This window comes from Salvelinus sp. IW2-2015, linkage group LG22, assembly GCF_002910315.2.
Source record: "Salvelinus sp. IW2-2015 linkage group LG22, ASM291031v2, whole genome shotgun sequence".
Classification (NCBI taxonomy): Eukaryota; Metazoa; Chordata; class Actinopteri; order Salmoniformes; family Salmonidae; genus Salvelinus; species Salvelinus sp. IW2-2015.
Genome location: NC_036862.1, coordinates 8729565 through 8746578, shown reverse-complemented (window position 1 = coordinate 8746578; position 17014 = coordinate 8729565). Strand labels below are relative to the sequence as shown.

The 17014-nt window shown below is 40.3% G+C and overlaps 1 protein-coding gene across 2 annotated transcripts; it reads left to right on the top strand.

The window, feature by feature from the left end:
• The first annotated feature begins 7171 nt into the window (after window positions 1–7171).
• Window positions 7172–16755, top strand: yif1b (Yip1 interacting factor homolog B (S. cerevisiae)). 2 transcript variants are annotated; one of them, XM_023966850.3, is made up of 8 exons: window positions 7172–7304; window positions 14524–14750; window positions 14863–14967; window positions 15105–15183; window positions 15275–15332; window positions 15442–15597; window positions 15770–15863; window positions 15993–16755. In XM_023966850.3, exons 1-8 carry the CDS (start codon window positions 7262–7264, stop codon window positions 16146–16148), a joined length of 918 nt encoding a protein of 305 aa, XP_023822618.1. In that variant the 5' UTR covers window positions 7172–7261; the 3' UTR covers window positions 16149–16755. The 2 variants fall into 2 exon arrangements, with proteins under 2 accessions (XP_023822618.1, XP_023822619.1); XM_023966851.3 differs by lacking the exon at window positions 7172–7304 and adding an exon at window positions 13398–13487.
• Window positions 16756–17014: the final 259 nt, after the last annotated feature.

Genomic DNA, 17014 nt, shown 5'->3' with positions numbered 1-17014 from the left:
GAACTTTCTTCTGAAACTCGTCAGTCTTATCTTGTTCTGAGAAATGAAGCTATTCCATGTGAGAATTGCCAAGAAACTGAAGCTCGTACAACGCTGTACTTACTCCCTTCAGAGAACAGTCGAAACTGGCTCTAACCCGAAAGAGAAAGAGGAGTGGGAGGCGCCGGTGCACAACTGAGCAAGAGGACAAGTAGATTAGAGTGTATAGTTTGAGAAACAGATGCTTCACAAGTTCTCAACTGGCAGCTTCATTAAATAGTACCCGCAAAACACCAGTCTCAACTCAACAGTGAAGAGGCGACTCCGGGATGCTGGCCTTCTAGGCAGAGTTCTCTGTCCAGTGTCTGTGTTTCTTTTTCCATATTAATCTTTTATTTTTATTGGCCAGTCTGAGATATGGCTTTTCTTTGCAACTCTGCCTAGAAGGCCAGCATCCCGTAGTCGCCTCTTCACTGTTGACGTTGAGACTGGTGTTTATTTTTTGTTGTCTATCTGCACTTGACATTAATATTTATAATGCTTAGCAGGACAGAAAAAAAAATCTAATTCAAGCACTTATTAAGAGAACATCCATGRTCATCCCTCCTGCCTCTGATCTTGCAGACTCACTAAACACACATGCTTCATTTGTAAATGATGTCTGAGGGTTGAAGTGTTCTTCTGGCTATCCTTAAATAACAAATAACAAGAAAATGGTGCTGCCTGTTTTGCTTAAAATAAGGAATTAGAAATGATTTAAACTTTTACTTTTGATACTTAGGGATGGATCGTAATTTACATAATGGGTAGCTGAATGAAAATGGTGGAGGGTCATGCTTTTTCAATTTCAGTCAAGGGGTTTATTCAGTTTTTTAAATCTAGTCCAGTGGAGGGTCATGTAATTTGTAATTGACTAAATGTCTATATTTCTCACTGTTTTAGAATGAGTTGCTTATAAGGATATAGATTGATGTGTGCCCGATGTCGCCSATCATCTCTGCGCGCCAAGCAGGCAATCAATGTCAAGTGTCCCTATAGGCTATTTAGTGTGGTCTCAATCAAATTATCCATAGCCTATAAGCTACGAAGTGCATGCTTGGAGAAGCACAGAGCAAAGTTATATTTCGAAGATGGCTGCTGGGATGGTGTAAATAAAACTAGGCTGCATTACACGCTGCAATGGATATTCCAACCTGAGGCCGATTATATAAAGTGATCTATAACAGCGCTTAGGTCTGYGATGCTTTATGCTATGAACAAGCTGTAAAATACCTGTAAAACACATGACTCCGATGCATATGGGGATATCGTTGTTATTCAGAGGCTGAGCTACAACCTTCTATACCCGAGGAGACAAGAAATGTACTTTGCTTGGGAAATAATCGAATTCTGTCACTATCAATTGATTAAGCTATTYACTTTCCGTACAATAAATGTTTAAACCCAGACAGCTTTTAGGGAAACACTTGTGACCTTCTCTCGTTGAGTTAAGCCACGGAAGAAGAGTAGCCAGCAGTTAAAGCTTACATTTTYCTGCGTKGGTAKGCCTACTCGGTCTGGGGTGGAAAGGTAGGCCTAATATTTGAAAGTACAGTACCGTGCTCAGATTCCTAATGATGTCTCAGATTTTATTATTTGCAAACAGGTTTGTTGCAAACAAGACATTGATATGTCATTGGAGACACATGATAAGATGAACACATGCCTATCTCTCTGTCCATTCTTAGCCTGTAAMTTCAGTAACTTGTGTGGTATTAAAAAAAGATTCTGCTAATWTGTMAAATTACGTAGAATTGCATGAAATGTTTCTAAAAGGCTATTTTTGCTTTTACTATATAGGAGATCTTTCCACCCCTACTCTGGTCCATAGTGGTCTGCAGATACACAACCATTTGGCCTGGAGTCCTGTGCGCTATCAAAATTCCCATGTAATGCTTACAGGACAAAGAACAGTTTCTAAAACTGCATATCCAWGGCTCTGGTCTGTCCAATAAGTTATGGTAAATGGTAGACATGTTCTCTMCTATCCACATGTTTTAATTATTMTTTTGGGTATAGGGGAGGGTCACTTGKTTTTTTTCAAGCGTTCAGGGAGAGTTTAGGTAAATAAGGGAGGGCCACCCATTTTCATTTCAGAGAGGTCCGATTTTCTCCATGTAACCCTTATTATGAATAACTCCCTTAAGTATTTCTTAGCAATTACATTTACTTTTGATACTTAAGTATATTTAAAACCAAATACTTTCAGACTTTTACTCAAGTAGTGTTTTACTGGGTGACTTYCACTTTTACTTCAGTCATTTTCTATTAAGGGAGTTGCTCTTGTACTCAAGTATGACAATTGGGTACTTTTTCCACCACTGCTTGTAATTCCTATTTGGAGGGTCATTCAAGTAGAATTTCCCACCGGGAACTATGAGAATGGAAGGAGATAGCTGCCAAAAGGTTGAGGTATCATTAGGATCGTAAGAAAATCCATACGTAAATGGTTAGGATCGTAAGAAAAGCCATGCATGAAATATGAAACGTAAACTWTAAATTAGATCTGTAAACATATGTTACGACTATGAATKAACATTTACACTTTAAATTCTTATTTTACGTCTCCCTTTACTCGGTTACAGATMKTTTTTATATGTACAAACATTCATCAGTAATGTKGCATCTGCAAAGGWCATGAACCGAACGTAGCTAGTCAAAGTTAGTTAGTAAATCAAGCAACTCTAGCCCAGACGTTRGAGTTGCTCTGCAGCTTCCGGTTTCATTTCCAAAATAAAAGTATAGAGCTTGTTTTATAACTGCATTCAATAGCGACGTTATACCAGTAGATGGAGTAGTATAGTCTTGGGCCTTCTGCAAATTAATTGTGTGAGAAGGATGGAGACTTTATTTTCATTTGTTTAACCTTTATTTAACTAGGCAAGTCAGTTAATAACAAATTCTTATTTATAATGACGGATTACCAAAAGGAAAAAGGCCTCCTGCAGGGACGGGGGCTGGGATAACATTTTTAAATATAGGACAAAACACACATCACGACAAGAGACCCCACAACACTACATAAAGTGAGACCTAAGACAAAACACAACATGGCAGCAAGACATGACAATACAGCATGGTAGCAACACATGACAACAACACGGTAGCAACACAACCTGGCAGCAGCACAAAACATGGTACAAACATTATTGGGAAGAGACAACAGCACAAAGGGCAAGAAGGTAGAGACAACAATACACCACGCAAAGCAGCCACAAGTGTCAGTAATAGTGTCCATGATTGGGTGTTTTTTGCAGCTCGTTCCAATCACTAGAAGAAGCAAACTGAAAAGAGGTGCAACCCAGGAATGTGTGTGCTTTGGGGACTTTAACAGAATGTGACTGGCAGAAYGGTGTTGCATGTGGAGGATGAGGGCTGCAGCATGTATATCAGATAGGGGGGAGTGAGGCCTAAGAGGGTTTTTATAAATAAGCATCAACCAGTGGGTCTTGCAACRGGTATACAGAGATGACCAGTTTACAGAGGAGTATAGAGTGCAGTGATGTGTCCTATAAGGAGCACTGGTGGCAAACCGAATGGCCGAATGGTAAAGAACATCTAGACGCTCGAGAGCACCCTTACCTGCCGAGCTATAAATTACGTCTCCATAATCTAGCATAGGCAGGATGGTCATCTGAATCAGGGTTCATTTGGCAGCTGGGATAAAAGAGGCACCATTACGATAGAGGAAACCAAGTCTAGATTTAACCTTAGCCTGCAGCTTGGATATGTGCTGAGAGAAGGACAGTGTATTGTCTAGCCATACTCCCAAGTACTTGTATGAGGTGACTACCTCAAGCTCTCAACCTTCAGAGGGAGTAATCACAGCGGTGGGGAGAGGGGCATTCTTCTTACCGAACCACATGACCTTTGTTTTGGAGGTGTTCAGAACAAGGTTAAGGGCAGAGAAAGCTTGTTGGACACTAATAAAGCTTTGTTGTAGAGTGTTTAACACAAAATCYGGGGAGGGGTGAGCTGAGTATAAGACTGTATCATCTGCATGTAAATGGATGAGAGAGCTTTMTTCTGCCTGAGCTATGTTGTTGATGTAAATTGAAAAGAGAGTGGGTCCTAGGACCGAGTCTTGGGGTACTCCCTTGGTAACAGGCAGTGGCTGAGACAGCAGATGTTYTGACTTTATACACTGCACTCTTTGAGAGAGGTAGTTAGCAAATCAGGCCGAAGACCCCTCAGAGACACCAATACTCCTTAGCAGGCCCACAAGAATGCAATGGTCTACCGTATGAAAAGCTTTTTGCCAAGTCAATAAAAATAGCAGCACAACATTGCTTAGAATCAAGGGCAATGGTGACATAATTTAGGACCTTTAAGGTTTCAGTGACACATCCATAACCTGAGCGGAAACCAGATTGCATACACGAGAGAATACTACAGACATCAAGAAAGCCAGTCAGTTGAACATTGACACGTTTTTCCAACACTTTTGGTAAACAGGGCAAAATATAAAATTAGCTTCTAACATTTAGGATCAGCTTGATCTCCTCCTTTAAATAAAGGACGCACCGTGGCTGCCTTCCAAGCAATGGGAACCTCCCCAGAGAAGAGAGACAGGTTTAAAAGGTCAGAGATAAGCTCGGCAATGACAGGGGCTGCAACCTTAAAGAAGAAAGGATCTAAACCATCTGACCCAGATGTTTTTTTGGGGTCAAGTTTAAGGAGCTCCTTTAGCACCTTAGACTCAGTGACCGTCTGCAGGGAGAAACTTTGTAGTGGGGCAGGGGGAAAAGAGAGAGGAACAACCACATCATCAACATTAAGGGACATATGGCAGCTGTGAGGAGGAGGGTTTATTCTCCAGGTCTTACAGCGTTTTCCAGAACYTCTTGGGGTTAGACCCACAGAGCGAGAGCTCCTCCTTAAAGTAACTCACTTTAGCCTTCCGGGTAGCCTGAGTGCACTTATTTCTAATTTGCCTGAACGAGAGCCAGTCAGGCTGAGTATGTGCGTGCCGAGCCTTTCGCCAAATGGAATTCTTGATGGGGAGTAACTCTGCCAGATAGCCTATTCTTATGCAAGATATGTTTTCCCTATCAGCCACTGCAYGTGATTCATCAACTATTTTGTTTCAAATGTATTTAGAAGCTATATTWAGAGRCCTGTGAGCTAGGGTCTCTTTTTAAGGGGATCCCTATAGTAAAAAYAGTGTGAGAGTTCAGTGRCCAGRYGGAGGAAGACGAAACGACMGCACCCTCCTCAGGGGATAGGTACTTATTGTAAAGCCAATTAGTACACAGCTGGGCCCACTAATTGCTTTGTGTCTTCCTCTATATAGGTGTGCCAGGAGAAGAGATGGGGATGTAATTTATTTATTTGTTTATTTATTATTATAATATTTTTTTTTGCCTACCTCAGAGAAAGCTTCTGTGACTGGCCACCCTGTCTCTCTGTTAACCTAGGCAGGCTTTAAGTAGAGAGAAGCGTTCTTCCTGTAACTTATGTGTAGACGATAGTCTAAGACAGGAGTAGCCATTTGTTGTTTTGCGTTCCCTTTTTGGCCACTGGCCTTTTTGTCAACGGCTTAGTTTATTTTTATTTGTTTCGTTACACTGGTGTTTTCAGTGTTGGATGTTCCCTGTACTGGAGTTATTTTGTCGGATGAAAGAAGACCCGTCTAGTAAACGATAMAAAAGGAACCACAACCACTGCCTCTGGTCAATTCATTTTATGCCTCCCGCCTGTGTTAGGGTGCTTCGGACAAGCAGATCCGTTCACAACAGTTATAAAACACAAATAGAGTTCTAAAAGTATTCGGCAAGACACCAGTACCCAAAATGAAAGCCTAAATTGCAATTCCTACAAGTTGAAGGMCTATTATTTATTTGGATAGGCCTAAATTAAACATTGAATTATTAAAATGGTAGGCTAAAGAACTTTGGAGAATTTAGATTTCCATAAACAAATGGTTAAGACTTCTATTCTCTTTGATTTAGTTCCTGTTGTAACTCATACAAATGACAATGGATGACATACTGACTGACTGAACGAGGAATTAAACRTTGCAATGAAACGTTGCAAGCATCATGCATGCTCTGCACTTTATTTGGCTAGTAGGCAAAAAGGCCTACATTAGGGTATAATGACTATGGTTGCATGCCTCCAGAAGGGCATCTTCTGAGGCTGAGGGGTGCTTTTCCGAAGGCGCATGGTGCTGTGGTGCTGCGTGGAGATCACAATGTCTTCAACTGGGCAGCAGTGTCGCGATGGAGGGAATAGTTTATACTGAGACTACCTAAGACCACTGCAACAGAGTTATTGTAAAGTTTGGGAATAAGCTTATGCCAGATTTAGCCTATGTTTAACCTCTCCCTTGTTCATTTCAAAGTTCATATGTTCATGTTCATATAAATCATGTAKAATTATTTTGAATTCATATTAACCCCTCCCACAGAATATGCTTTGGCAGATTTTGAGTGACGAAATTAATCTGAAAGTATTCTATAAAAATATATTTTGAGTGGCAAAGACTCCAGTGGTCATACATAATTAAAATACTCACCAAACATCTATTATTATTCTATGTTTCATTATTCCTGGTAGATACTACTGGTTATGATTGCAGACAGAGCCCAGAGAATGGGATTGTGCAATATTGAACGTCATATATTGATAAGGCGCATGCATGGGGATGTCCACGTCACCCAGAGATATGTCCATGCTGTAGAGATGCACCTAGCGGACTGAAACTTCACTGTTGTAGGCATAATTCAGCTAGTGCTATCTAGACTTGCACTGGCAAACAAACCATTACATTAGCTACCTAAATGTGAAGTAAATTTAACTGAGGAGTAATAGAAAATGTTGACTTAAATTGAAAACGTGCAGGATACCTSATTTRAACGCAGCAAGAGACTAGAACACCATTGCTCATTAGAAACAGGATGCAATACAGCTGCAATTACTGTGCAGGAGATGTAATGTGTCAAAAATATAGGTGAAAATCWGTGGTGTAAAGTACTAAAGTTAACATAGTGTTCTGTACTGTAACTAACACCTAAAAAAGATTGCATGAAGTTGCACTCCCTGCGTAAGTAAATAATTATAKTGGATTATTTCGATTGGTCCACATTTTACCAGGAACGCCTTTGTCTTTTTTTTTTTGTATGATACTATCATTGGCCAGTTGACACATGGGTGTGGCTGTGTACTAATTTTGTAGAAGCGTATTGAATGGTTTTCATATCAGCGTTTTTATAGACGATATCCCAAATTACCTGTATAATTGATGGACATGGATTACACAGCAACTCAAAGTGGGTTCACACAGTGTAAGTTACCGTACGTTGGTCAAAGTACTGGAAGATGTCTTGCTTTTTGACCTAGAAATCTAGCTAACGTATGCTAGCTAGTTAACCGGCATGCTAATGAACTAGCTAGCAAGCTAACCAACTCCATGTCTGGCTCTTCAAACCAAAACGAACCTAACTACCTGGCAAATGTATCTAGCCAACTATGTTTTGTCATATCTTGTGTGTTATCAATCATAACAGCAAAACTTCTTGCTAATATAGCTAACTGACACCATGTTCACAAGACTAAATTAGCTAGCTTGCTCGTGGTTAGCCACATTAGATAATATCACCAGATAGGTTGTCATATTCTATGAGACAGAGAACCGAAACATGTCTGATCAGTTTCGGGCTACATTATTCAGGTTACGTTAGAAGGTCTTGCTATTCGCTCTCTAGAGTTACGTTTTCTTTATCAAGCCTTTACGCGTACTGCGTCTGCCGCATTGCTTCTAAATTGGGTCAGGACTGTGCCTCTGGTTATGTTAGCTAACGTTAGTTCTTTTGTTGGTCTCTCCGCCCAGTGTCCAATCAGAACTTGTTCCCAAAACAGAGCTACAGTACACCTTCAGAAAGTATTCATACATTACATTGTAGTTAATTTAGCACCCCTTGACTTGTTCCACATTTTGTGTTACATCCTGATTTTTTTTTCTCTCTCTCTCTCTCAAAAGTTTTCATGAAGGCACAGGGTGGCTATTTGAAGAATCTCAAATATAAAATATATTTGATTTATTTAACACTTTTTTTGGTTCACTACATCGATATGTGTTATTTCATAGTTTTGATTTCTTTACTATTATTCTACAATGTAGATAATAGTAAAAATAAAGACAATCCCTTGAATGAAGGGAGGGTTTCTAAAACATTTGACCGGTACTGTATATATATTGCACTGAGATGCAGTTCCTTAGAAAGCTGCGCCACTCGGAAATGAAAGTACAGAAATATTTCATTACATTAAGTATTCACACCCCTGAGTCAATACTTTGTTAAAAGCACTTTGGCGGTGATTCAGCTATGAGTCTTAATGGGGTAAATTTTTGAGCTTTTCACATCTGATTGTACAATATTTTTTAAATTTTCAAGCTCTGTCAAGTTGCTTGTGATTATTGCTTAGACAGACATTTTCAAGTCTTGCCATAGATTTTCAAGCGATTAAGTCAAAACTGTAACTGGAAACACAGGAACATTCAATGTTGTCTTGGTAAGCATCTCCAGTGTAGGTTTGCTTTGTGTTTTAGGTTATTTCCTGCTGAAAGGTGAATCCAAGTGTTTGTTGGAAAGCAGACTGAACCAGGTTTTCCTCTGAATTTTTTGACTGTGCTATAAGCTGTATTCTGTTACTTTTTAATATTTTTTCTAAATTTTTGACCCCCCTTTTTTCTCCCAATTTCCATCTTGTCTCATCGCTGCAACTCCCCAACGGTCTCAGGAGAGGCAAAGGTGGAGTCACGCGTCCTCTGACCGGTGTCAGCTTGCAGGCACCCGGCCCGCCACAAGGAGTTTCTAGTGCACGATTAGCCAAGTAAATCCCCCGGCCAACCCTCCCCTAACCCAGACGACGCTGGCCAATTGTGCGCCGTCCTATGGGACTCCTGGCCACGGCCGGTTGTTGCACTTCCCAGGAATGAACCCGGGTCTGTAATAGCGGTTTAAGGCTGTAATAACAGCCTAGTTAGACCGCTGCTCCACTCGGGAGGCCCCATATTCCGTTGCTTTTAATCCCAAAAAACTCTCAAGTCCTTGCCGATGACAAGCATACCAATAACATGATGCAGCCACCACCATGCTTGAAAATATGAAGAGTGGTACTCAGTGATGTGTTGTGTTGGATTTGCCCCWATCATAACACCTTTTGTATTCAGGACAAAAGTTCATTTTTCTTTGCAACATTYTTTTGTAGTATTACTTAAGTGGCTTGTTGTCAACAGGATGCATATTTTTGAAATATTTTATTCTGTACAGGCTTCCTTCTTTTTACACTGTCATTTAGATTAGTATTGTGGATTAAATACAATGTTTTTGGTCCATCCTCAGTTTTCTCATATCATACCCATTAAGCTYTGTAACTGTTTTAAAATCACCATTGGCCTCATGGTGAAATCCCTGAGCAGTTTCCTTCCTCTCCGGCAACTGAGTTAGGAAGGACRCCTTTATCTTTAGTGACTGGGTGTATTGATACASCATCCGAAGCCTAATTCATTACTTCACCATGATCAAATGGATATTCAGCATCTGCTTCTGTTATTTTTACAAATCTACCAATCAGTGCCCATTTTTTACGAGGCATTGAATAATCTCCCTGGTCTTTGTGGTTATATCTGTGCTTGAAATTCACTACWAGATTGAGGAACCTTACATATGTGTTGGGTACAGAGATGGGATAGTTATTCAAAAAAATCATRTTAACCACTATTAGTGGTCCATGCATTTTATGTGATTTGTTAAGCACATTTTACTCCTGAACTTATTTAGGCTTGCCATAACGAAGGTTTTGAATGCTTATTGACTCTAGGCATTTCAGTTTTTTTTTAATAAATGTCAAAAAATGTCTATAAACTAAATTTCACTTTGACATTATTGGGTATTGTGTGTAGATCAGTGRCACAAAATCACTATTTAATAAATGTTTTATTCAGGCTGTAACACAACCAAAATGTGGGAAAAGTAAAGGGGTGTGGATACTTTCTGAAGGCATTGTACTTGCTAAAATAACTGGCACCGCTGTGGTAAGCCCAACAATGGCCTACTACAGGGTGTCCCAATTTGGCAGCATCTTGTGCAATTGAACTTGGGATTTGTAGGACCTGGTGGCTGACTTCCTGGACGGCTCCATAATAAGCCTAGGTAGTACTATTGACTGAATTGGTGATTCATTCTGCTAAAYAATACTATATATATGAAGTTGTTTGATGCAATGGAAATGAATGGGCATAGACTCTATGCTCTATGATAGAGCCCCCAATCTCTCACAAATCCAAGGTAACCATGAGCCAGGGGGGTCGGTTAGGCTCACTTGGGCCGACACTCTTAGTGATTTTTTTTTTTTTTAAAGGTCTATATTCCTAGAGTTGGAAAATGTGTGAGAGCAGCRCAGCAATGGTAGCCTTCTGTGTGTTATCACTCTCTTTCATCACTCCATCCCATTCAATATTCCCATAGGGATTTTACCCTATGACAAACAATGTCAATATACAGCAAGTTGTTGTTCACTTATACTCTTTAATCATATATCAYTGGAAAGCATAGATTCACAGCTATCCATCAGACATATTTTCGGGAATGTTTAGGCCAACATRACTTTGACCTCTAGGGTACGTKTTAGAGTTGCCTGTATAAATGGCTTTAAAAAGGAAACCCTGATACATTTTAAACTTTGTTTGACAAGTGGTTCTGAAAGGTCATGAAATTACCTTTCAAATGATATACAATATAACCAACCTTTTAAAAACACCAGCTATAACTAGTGTTGTATATTGTGCCATTGGCATTAGAATGTTGGAGGCATAGACATAAAATTCAATATAATGGGGCAGCTGTGTTTTGGTGATAAAGGCACCAAATTGCACACACACAGCTAGAACAGGTGTTTCAAAATATTTGTAGATACAGGGCCATCACAGAATTCACACATTAAACCCACAGAAGCCTTTTTCCAATATGACCGCCAAACAACTCAATGAGGTCTTATTGGACAACTTCGCATGAAATATAATTGTAGTATGCCCATTTTTTTTTTATAGTGATGTAGAATACACAACCAGATGAGCCAGTGTGCTAGATACAGTATATAAAGATGTTCAATTATTCACAGAATTGTGGTAAGAATGTGCCTAAAAAGCTGTCTGAATTGCTGRTTTCTGAAGATGGTATTTGCAATATTTCATCTTCAAACATGTAAAATGTCAAACATGTAAAATGTATTTGATTAAAATGATATACAATGTTATCCAAGTACAGGGATCATCATCTAGATTTTCTTGAGCGGATGGTCGGGGCCAGAACATTATTTTTTATTTAACTAGGCAAGTCAGTTAAGAACAAATKCTTATTTTCAATGATGGCCTAGGAACAGTGGGTTAACTGCCTGGTTCAGGGGCAGAACGACAGATKTTTACCTTGTCAGCTCRGGGATTTGATCTTGCAACCTTTCAGTTACAAATCCAACACTCTAACCACTAGGCTACCTGCCACCCCCAAGTACAAATAGGTGAAAATGTATTGGCATTCCTATGGAATTTTACATTGTAATGTAGGCATTCCTATGGTATTTTACATTGTAATGTAGGCTATGCAGCAAGTTTCTAGAAGTCTGTTTAATGAATAACAGTTAATAGGATAGCATTGTATATAGTTTAATTCAGCTCACATCCATGACTATTCACATGTAGCCTACATATGCATTTTGACATGTTTGAAGATGAAATATTACAATTATTGATGATGACATCTTCAGAAATCGGCGATTCAGAAACCTTTTTTGGCACATTCAGGTTTCGATCCTACGACCAAAATAGTCGCATTTGGTAACCTCAAAGAAAATATGACCAAGCTTTGCCATCTTGGGTTAATAAAATGATAAAATCTTATAAACAGGAACTTAAAACATAACTACTCCTTAAAAATGAATGAAAAGTTCAGGGTGCCAGTGGAAAAAAAGGTACCTGGTTATGTTAGTTTTTGGTTCACAATTGGCTTTTTTTAATCATCGTGGCAATTTGCAATTGACCAAAAATAAACCAACTTTCTKAAGTGGCAGCAACAGCACAGGAATGCCCGTTTGTGTGTGTCAGGGTCGACATACAGAGGAGATTTGGAGACCCTCCGGGCCAGTCAATCATCCCCATCAGTAGCCCGTTAACCTCACGTTAACCTAATGCATACATTTTGGAGGGATAMATTTTTTTTCTRTAGGCTATTACATCAATTTAATATCAAATGTAGGACCTTGAAAATTATAATTAAGTGCTTGAAAAAGTCYTTGAAAGTCATTGAATTTGACTTGCGAATGTCTGAATGAACCCKGTATAGGCAAAATTAAAGATAAAATTACCCGCTAGTGAAATTATGYACGCATCATTCGCTTTCCTGTCAGATCTTGACCCGGGACAGTATATATTTTTTTCAGTGTGCCACTGGCACATTTACCTGAATGTCGAGCCCTGCTGTGTGCAGTGCGCGTAGGGCCTATGTCTACCACTTTGTGTAGCCGTTAGCAATGCTAATGATAGCCTAACCGTTTTCGGGTAGATGGAAAGCAAATAAAAGGTCATWAAAAATGCCTAGCAGACCTAATTATTTGCATCAATCCAGTGGCCATTTGTTTTGAAAACTCGTCACATGTGCGCTACAGAAACACGGCTAGCCAAACACAACTGGCTGGCGCGCACCTGAATTAAAGGGGGACTACACAAAAAATATATATTTTTCAGAACAATTGTCCTCTAAACTGTTTAAGCATTGTTGTGGACTTAGAACATCCACTTTTGTTGTTTTTCTGTTAAAAAAAGTGTGATTTTGAGACCGAAAATAAATCAACTAGGGGAAATCACAATCCTCATCCCCACTTCCTCCTCTTTTTCTTTTTTTGTCGTGTTATCGTTTTGGTATCCGGTATAGTTTTTTCAAATTCTGCCCTCTAGAGGATTTTGCAGTAAAGAACACATAGCACTTTTGAAATCTGCAATAAATACACATTTCGTTAACTTTTTGAAACGTTATTAATCCTTGCTAGCAATACGGKTTTGGAAACCTTTGGAACTTAACTCTCATATAAGAGAGAAAGAATATTTCAAATAATATACACTTACTGTGCACAGTTTAACAAAGTTGCACCCAGGTGTTGTTTTACACACCGCCTCAGCTACGACACATCCTCTCACATTTCCATTGGACAATTCCATTTCACATTTTCACATTTCCTCTTCTAAACTGTGTACAGCAAGTGTATCTTTTGTATTTGAACAATTCATTTCTCGCATATATGAAAGTTAAGTTCCAACTGTTTCCAAAACCATATCGCAAGTGAGCCGTATTTGAGCTTAGACAGAGCAGCATCGGAGCGCCGGGCCATTTCACTCACAAGTCAAAATGGGACGTGGATTGGCTACACTGGAATGGAATGGAATTGGAGTCATGAGAATGGCTAAGAGCGCCATGGTAAACTTACTGATTTTGTAAAGGATAGGAAACAATAGGCCTACCCATGAAATTTTTCAGAAATAGAAATACAGATATTAAGAGATGTGCTTGTTTTGAATAACAAACATTGTATTTCATTATTTAGGCCTATAGGCTTTTAAGCTTTTTTGACACAGTAGACTAGAGCTGGACGATATATTGACCCAATTGTCACGATAATGATGAATTGAATGRTAACTTTGACATTAGTGTGCACCAGTWACTTTTTTATATGACCCTTTGAAACTACTACTTGTAATTTTGTACCATTTGCCCAGTTAGCAATAGCCCATATTAGCAAACTTATTTCATTAAACGTCACAAAGCTAATTATCATTATTATCGATTTCTGTAAAATGTCCTCGATAAATCCTTGGTTTGGTTAAGTATCGCTAATTTTCGTTTTATCGACCCAGCTCTACAGTAGACCACAAGTGAAGATCTATAAATGTCCTTGTTTGAATGTTTCATTGGTCCATTTTGAAATAGAGCCTCTACTTGTTCTGGCTGACTTCTAGAGAAGGAGGTTCCTAATCTCAAGGGATCTTGTTGTTAAGCATTAATAATACGATTAGTCTACAGTGCAGGCCAAKGAATGTCTGTTAAAGAAGGACAAAGCATAAATTGATAGGAAGAGGCTGGGGTGAMGTAAGGGTGTCCTTCTGCTTAGTGTGTGATGATGTGACCATTCTGCCCTCGGGGGATAAAACAMACCCAGAATTGATGACTGAGAGCAGGGTTTGTCTTACACATGGAGTGAAGAGACCCCATTATTGGCACTGTCTGATTCGGCCAGGCTATTTGTTGCTACGTGTCAAAGTGCACGGCATAGCTCCTTTTTCAGCAAAAAAATGTTGGTCCTTCAAATGCATTGGAGGATTGCCATTTTGTCACCTTACAACTTCACATAACATCACAGCTATTAACGATGCATGCATGTGTTGCGCAGTACTTGCAGTCTGTATCCCCCACTCCACTGACCAGAATGTGGTTTCATCCTCCTCTTGYGTAATAGATCCCAAATTGAGGATGAGGAACACGTCAAAGGACGGGACAGATCCCAGCCAGCTGTTTGACGACACCAGCACAGYGTCGGGGGTGCAGCCCGCTGGGTTCCCGGGCCAGGGTGTTGGGGCGATGGGCTACCCTGGCCAGACCCTCCTCTCAGACCCCATGTCCAACATGGCCATGGCGTACGGAAGCAGCCTGGCCAGCCAGGGCAAAGACTTGGTAGACAAAAATGTAAGACTCATGGTACTGATTGTAAATAGTTGTCGTACCAGTTAGTAAGTAGCAACATGAGTGCCATTAAGAAGGGCTAAATCGTCTTGGTTTTGCTCCGTTTACTCTACAGCTGGATCGTTTCCTCCCCATCTCCAAACTGAAGTATTACTTTGCTGTGGACACAGTTTACGTGGGCAAGAAACTCGGACTGCTAGTCTTCCCCTACATGCACCAGGTACCATCTGGTCACCATCTGTTCATATTGCTTGTGTCCATGTCCAGACTCCGAGCTACCAAGCTGATACTGAACTTACGCCCTAGGATGACACTCATTGATTGGGTGACTAAAGAAGATGTATGTTTTTGTTTTAGAACTGGGAAGTGAGCTACCAACAGGACACCCCAGTGGCTCCACGCTTTGATATCAACGCTCCTGACTTGTACATTCCAGGTAAAGGAGATTTGGTCAGGTCTACCACCCTGACTGAACCAAACTAATAAGACCCACAACTAGCCTATTGTTTTTTTATATTGTTTTGCAGCAATGGGTTTCATCACATACATCCTGGTGTCTGGGTTAGCACTTGGAACACAGAACAGGTAAAGGTGGTCCACTTCGACTCACTTTTTTGCACCTTCCCAGTTTTCTGTATAAATAGTATACTGAAACTTGTATCTACCCTAACCTCAACCTCCCGTCTGTCTCTAGGTTTACCCCTGAGATCCTGGGCATGCAGGCCAGCTCGGCCCTGGTGTGGCTCATCATGGAGGTGCTGGCTGTCCTCCTCAGTCTCTACCTGGTCACAGTCAACACAGACCTCACCACCATCGACCTTGTGGCCTTCTCCGGATACAAATATGTGGGGTACGGATGGTCTCTCGCTCTCTGACATGATTAGTATGACTTTGTGGTTTTGGATTTTCCTGTCTTTCAACTTTGATGTCGTCTGATTTAAAACAAAACAAAAAGTTATATAGACATGATGACACATCAACTACTCGGATGGATTGTGAAGGATTCCCTTGTGTGTGTGCAGGATGATTGTAGGGGTYGTGGCAGGGTTACTATTTGGTCGAACGGGTTATTACCTAACACTGCTATGGTGCTGTATATCCATCTTCATCTTCATGGTGAGTAGCAGGAAGAGCAAACTTTAGAATCTAATTTACTCCGCCCAATGTCCCCCGCCAGTGCCTTGACTACTGCACTCAGGTTWACAACCTACATTTTTGCTCCCTCTGTCTTGGTCCTCTCTTCAGATCCGCACATTGAGACTAAAGCTCCTGTCTGAGGCAGCAGCCCAAGGCGTGTTGGTCCACGGGGCCAGGAACCAGCTGAGGATGTACCTGACCATGTCCATTGCAGCCGCCCAGCCCATATTCATGTACTGGTTGACCTATCACCTGGTCGGGTAAGACCACGAGCTGACCAGGAGCGTTTCATCTGACAAGATACTACCTCTCTATGGAAAGATAAGACTGTTCACTGACCATCACCTCTCCCAACCATTCGCTGCGGAGGTGCGGGACACTTGCACAGATAAATAAAAACACACAAATGGCATTGTGGAATCAGMATTGCCAAGTCTCACAGCACAACTGTAACAGTAGGGTTGACTTGTCTTTTTGTATAGTTTTTTATGTAATTGTCTAAAAATAATAATTGACTGGCTTGTCATGTTTTGTATACTGTAATTTAGTCAATTATGTTTTCTAAGCATTTGTGAACATATGGTTGTATATTAGCAATCTAGCTTGGGCCCTCAATCTCAAAAGCTTTGACTGAGCCAAGGATGGAAGCACAGTTAAGGCAAATGTATAGCCTACGTAAGTATGCAACGCAATTTGCTACGCAAAACGTCTGTCCTGCAGAATTGCATTGCCGAATTTGCAGCCTAAAATTTGTAACGTGTCACAACTACGCAGGGAAGCCATTTCGTGTGACTAATTGCGTTCTTGCGTTACACACTTAGGTTGACTGAAGGGCTTTAGCATAATTTGCCTGCGCCGTCCAGTGAACACAAAAAAAGCACTCTGTCCTTATTCATAGGATGATGTATTTAAACAGATTTGTGGATGTGTTGTTTGTAAATAGGGGGGGGAAATTGTACATGTCTGATGTCTTGGTGACACACTGAAGCCCAAATAAAGGCTTTCTATCATGTAACAAAGTCATTTAGAAATCTTACATTACAGCTGATGCTTTTTTAAATGAGCTTGACAAAAAAACATGAGCATATGACACTGTAATTGAACATGACAAAATATACAAAGGTTTAGAT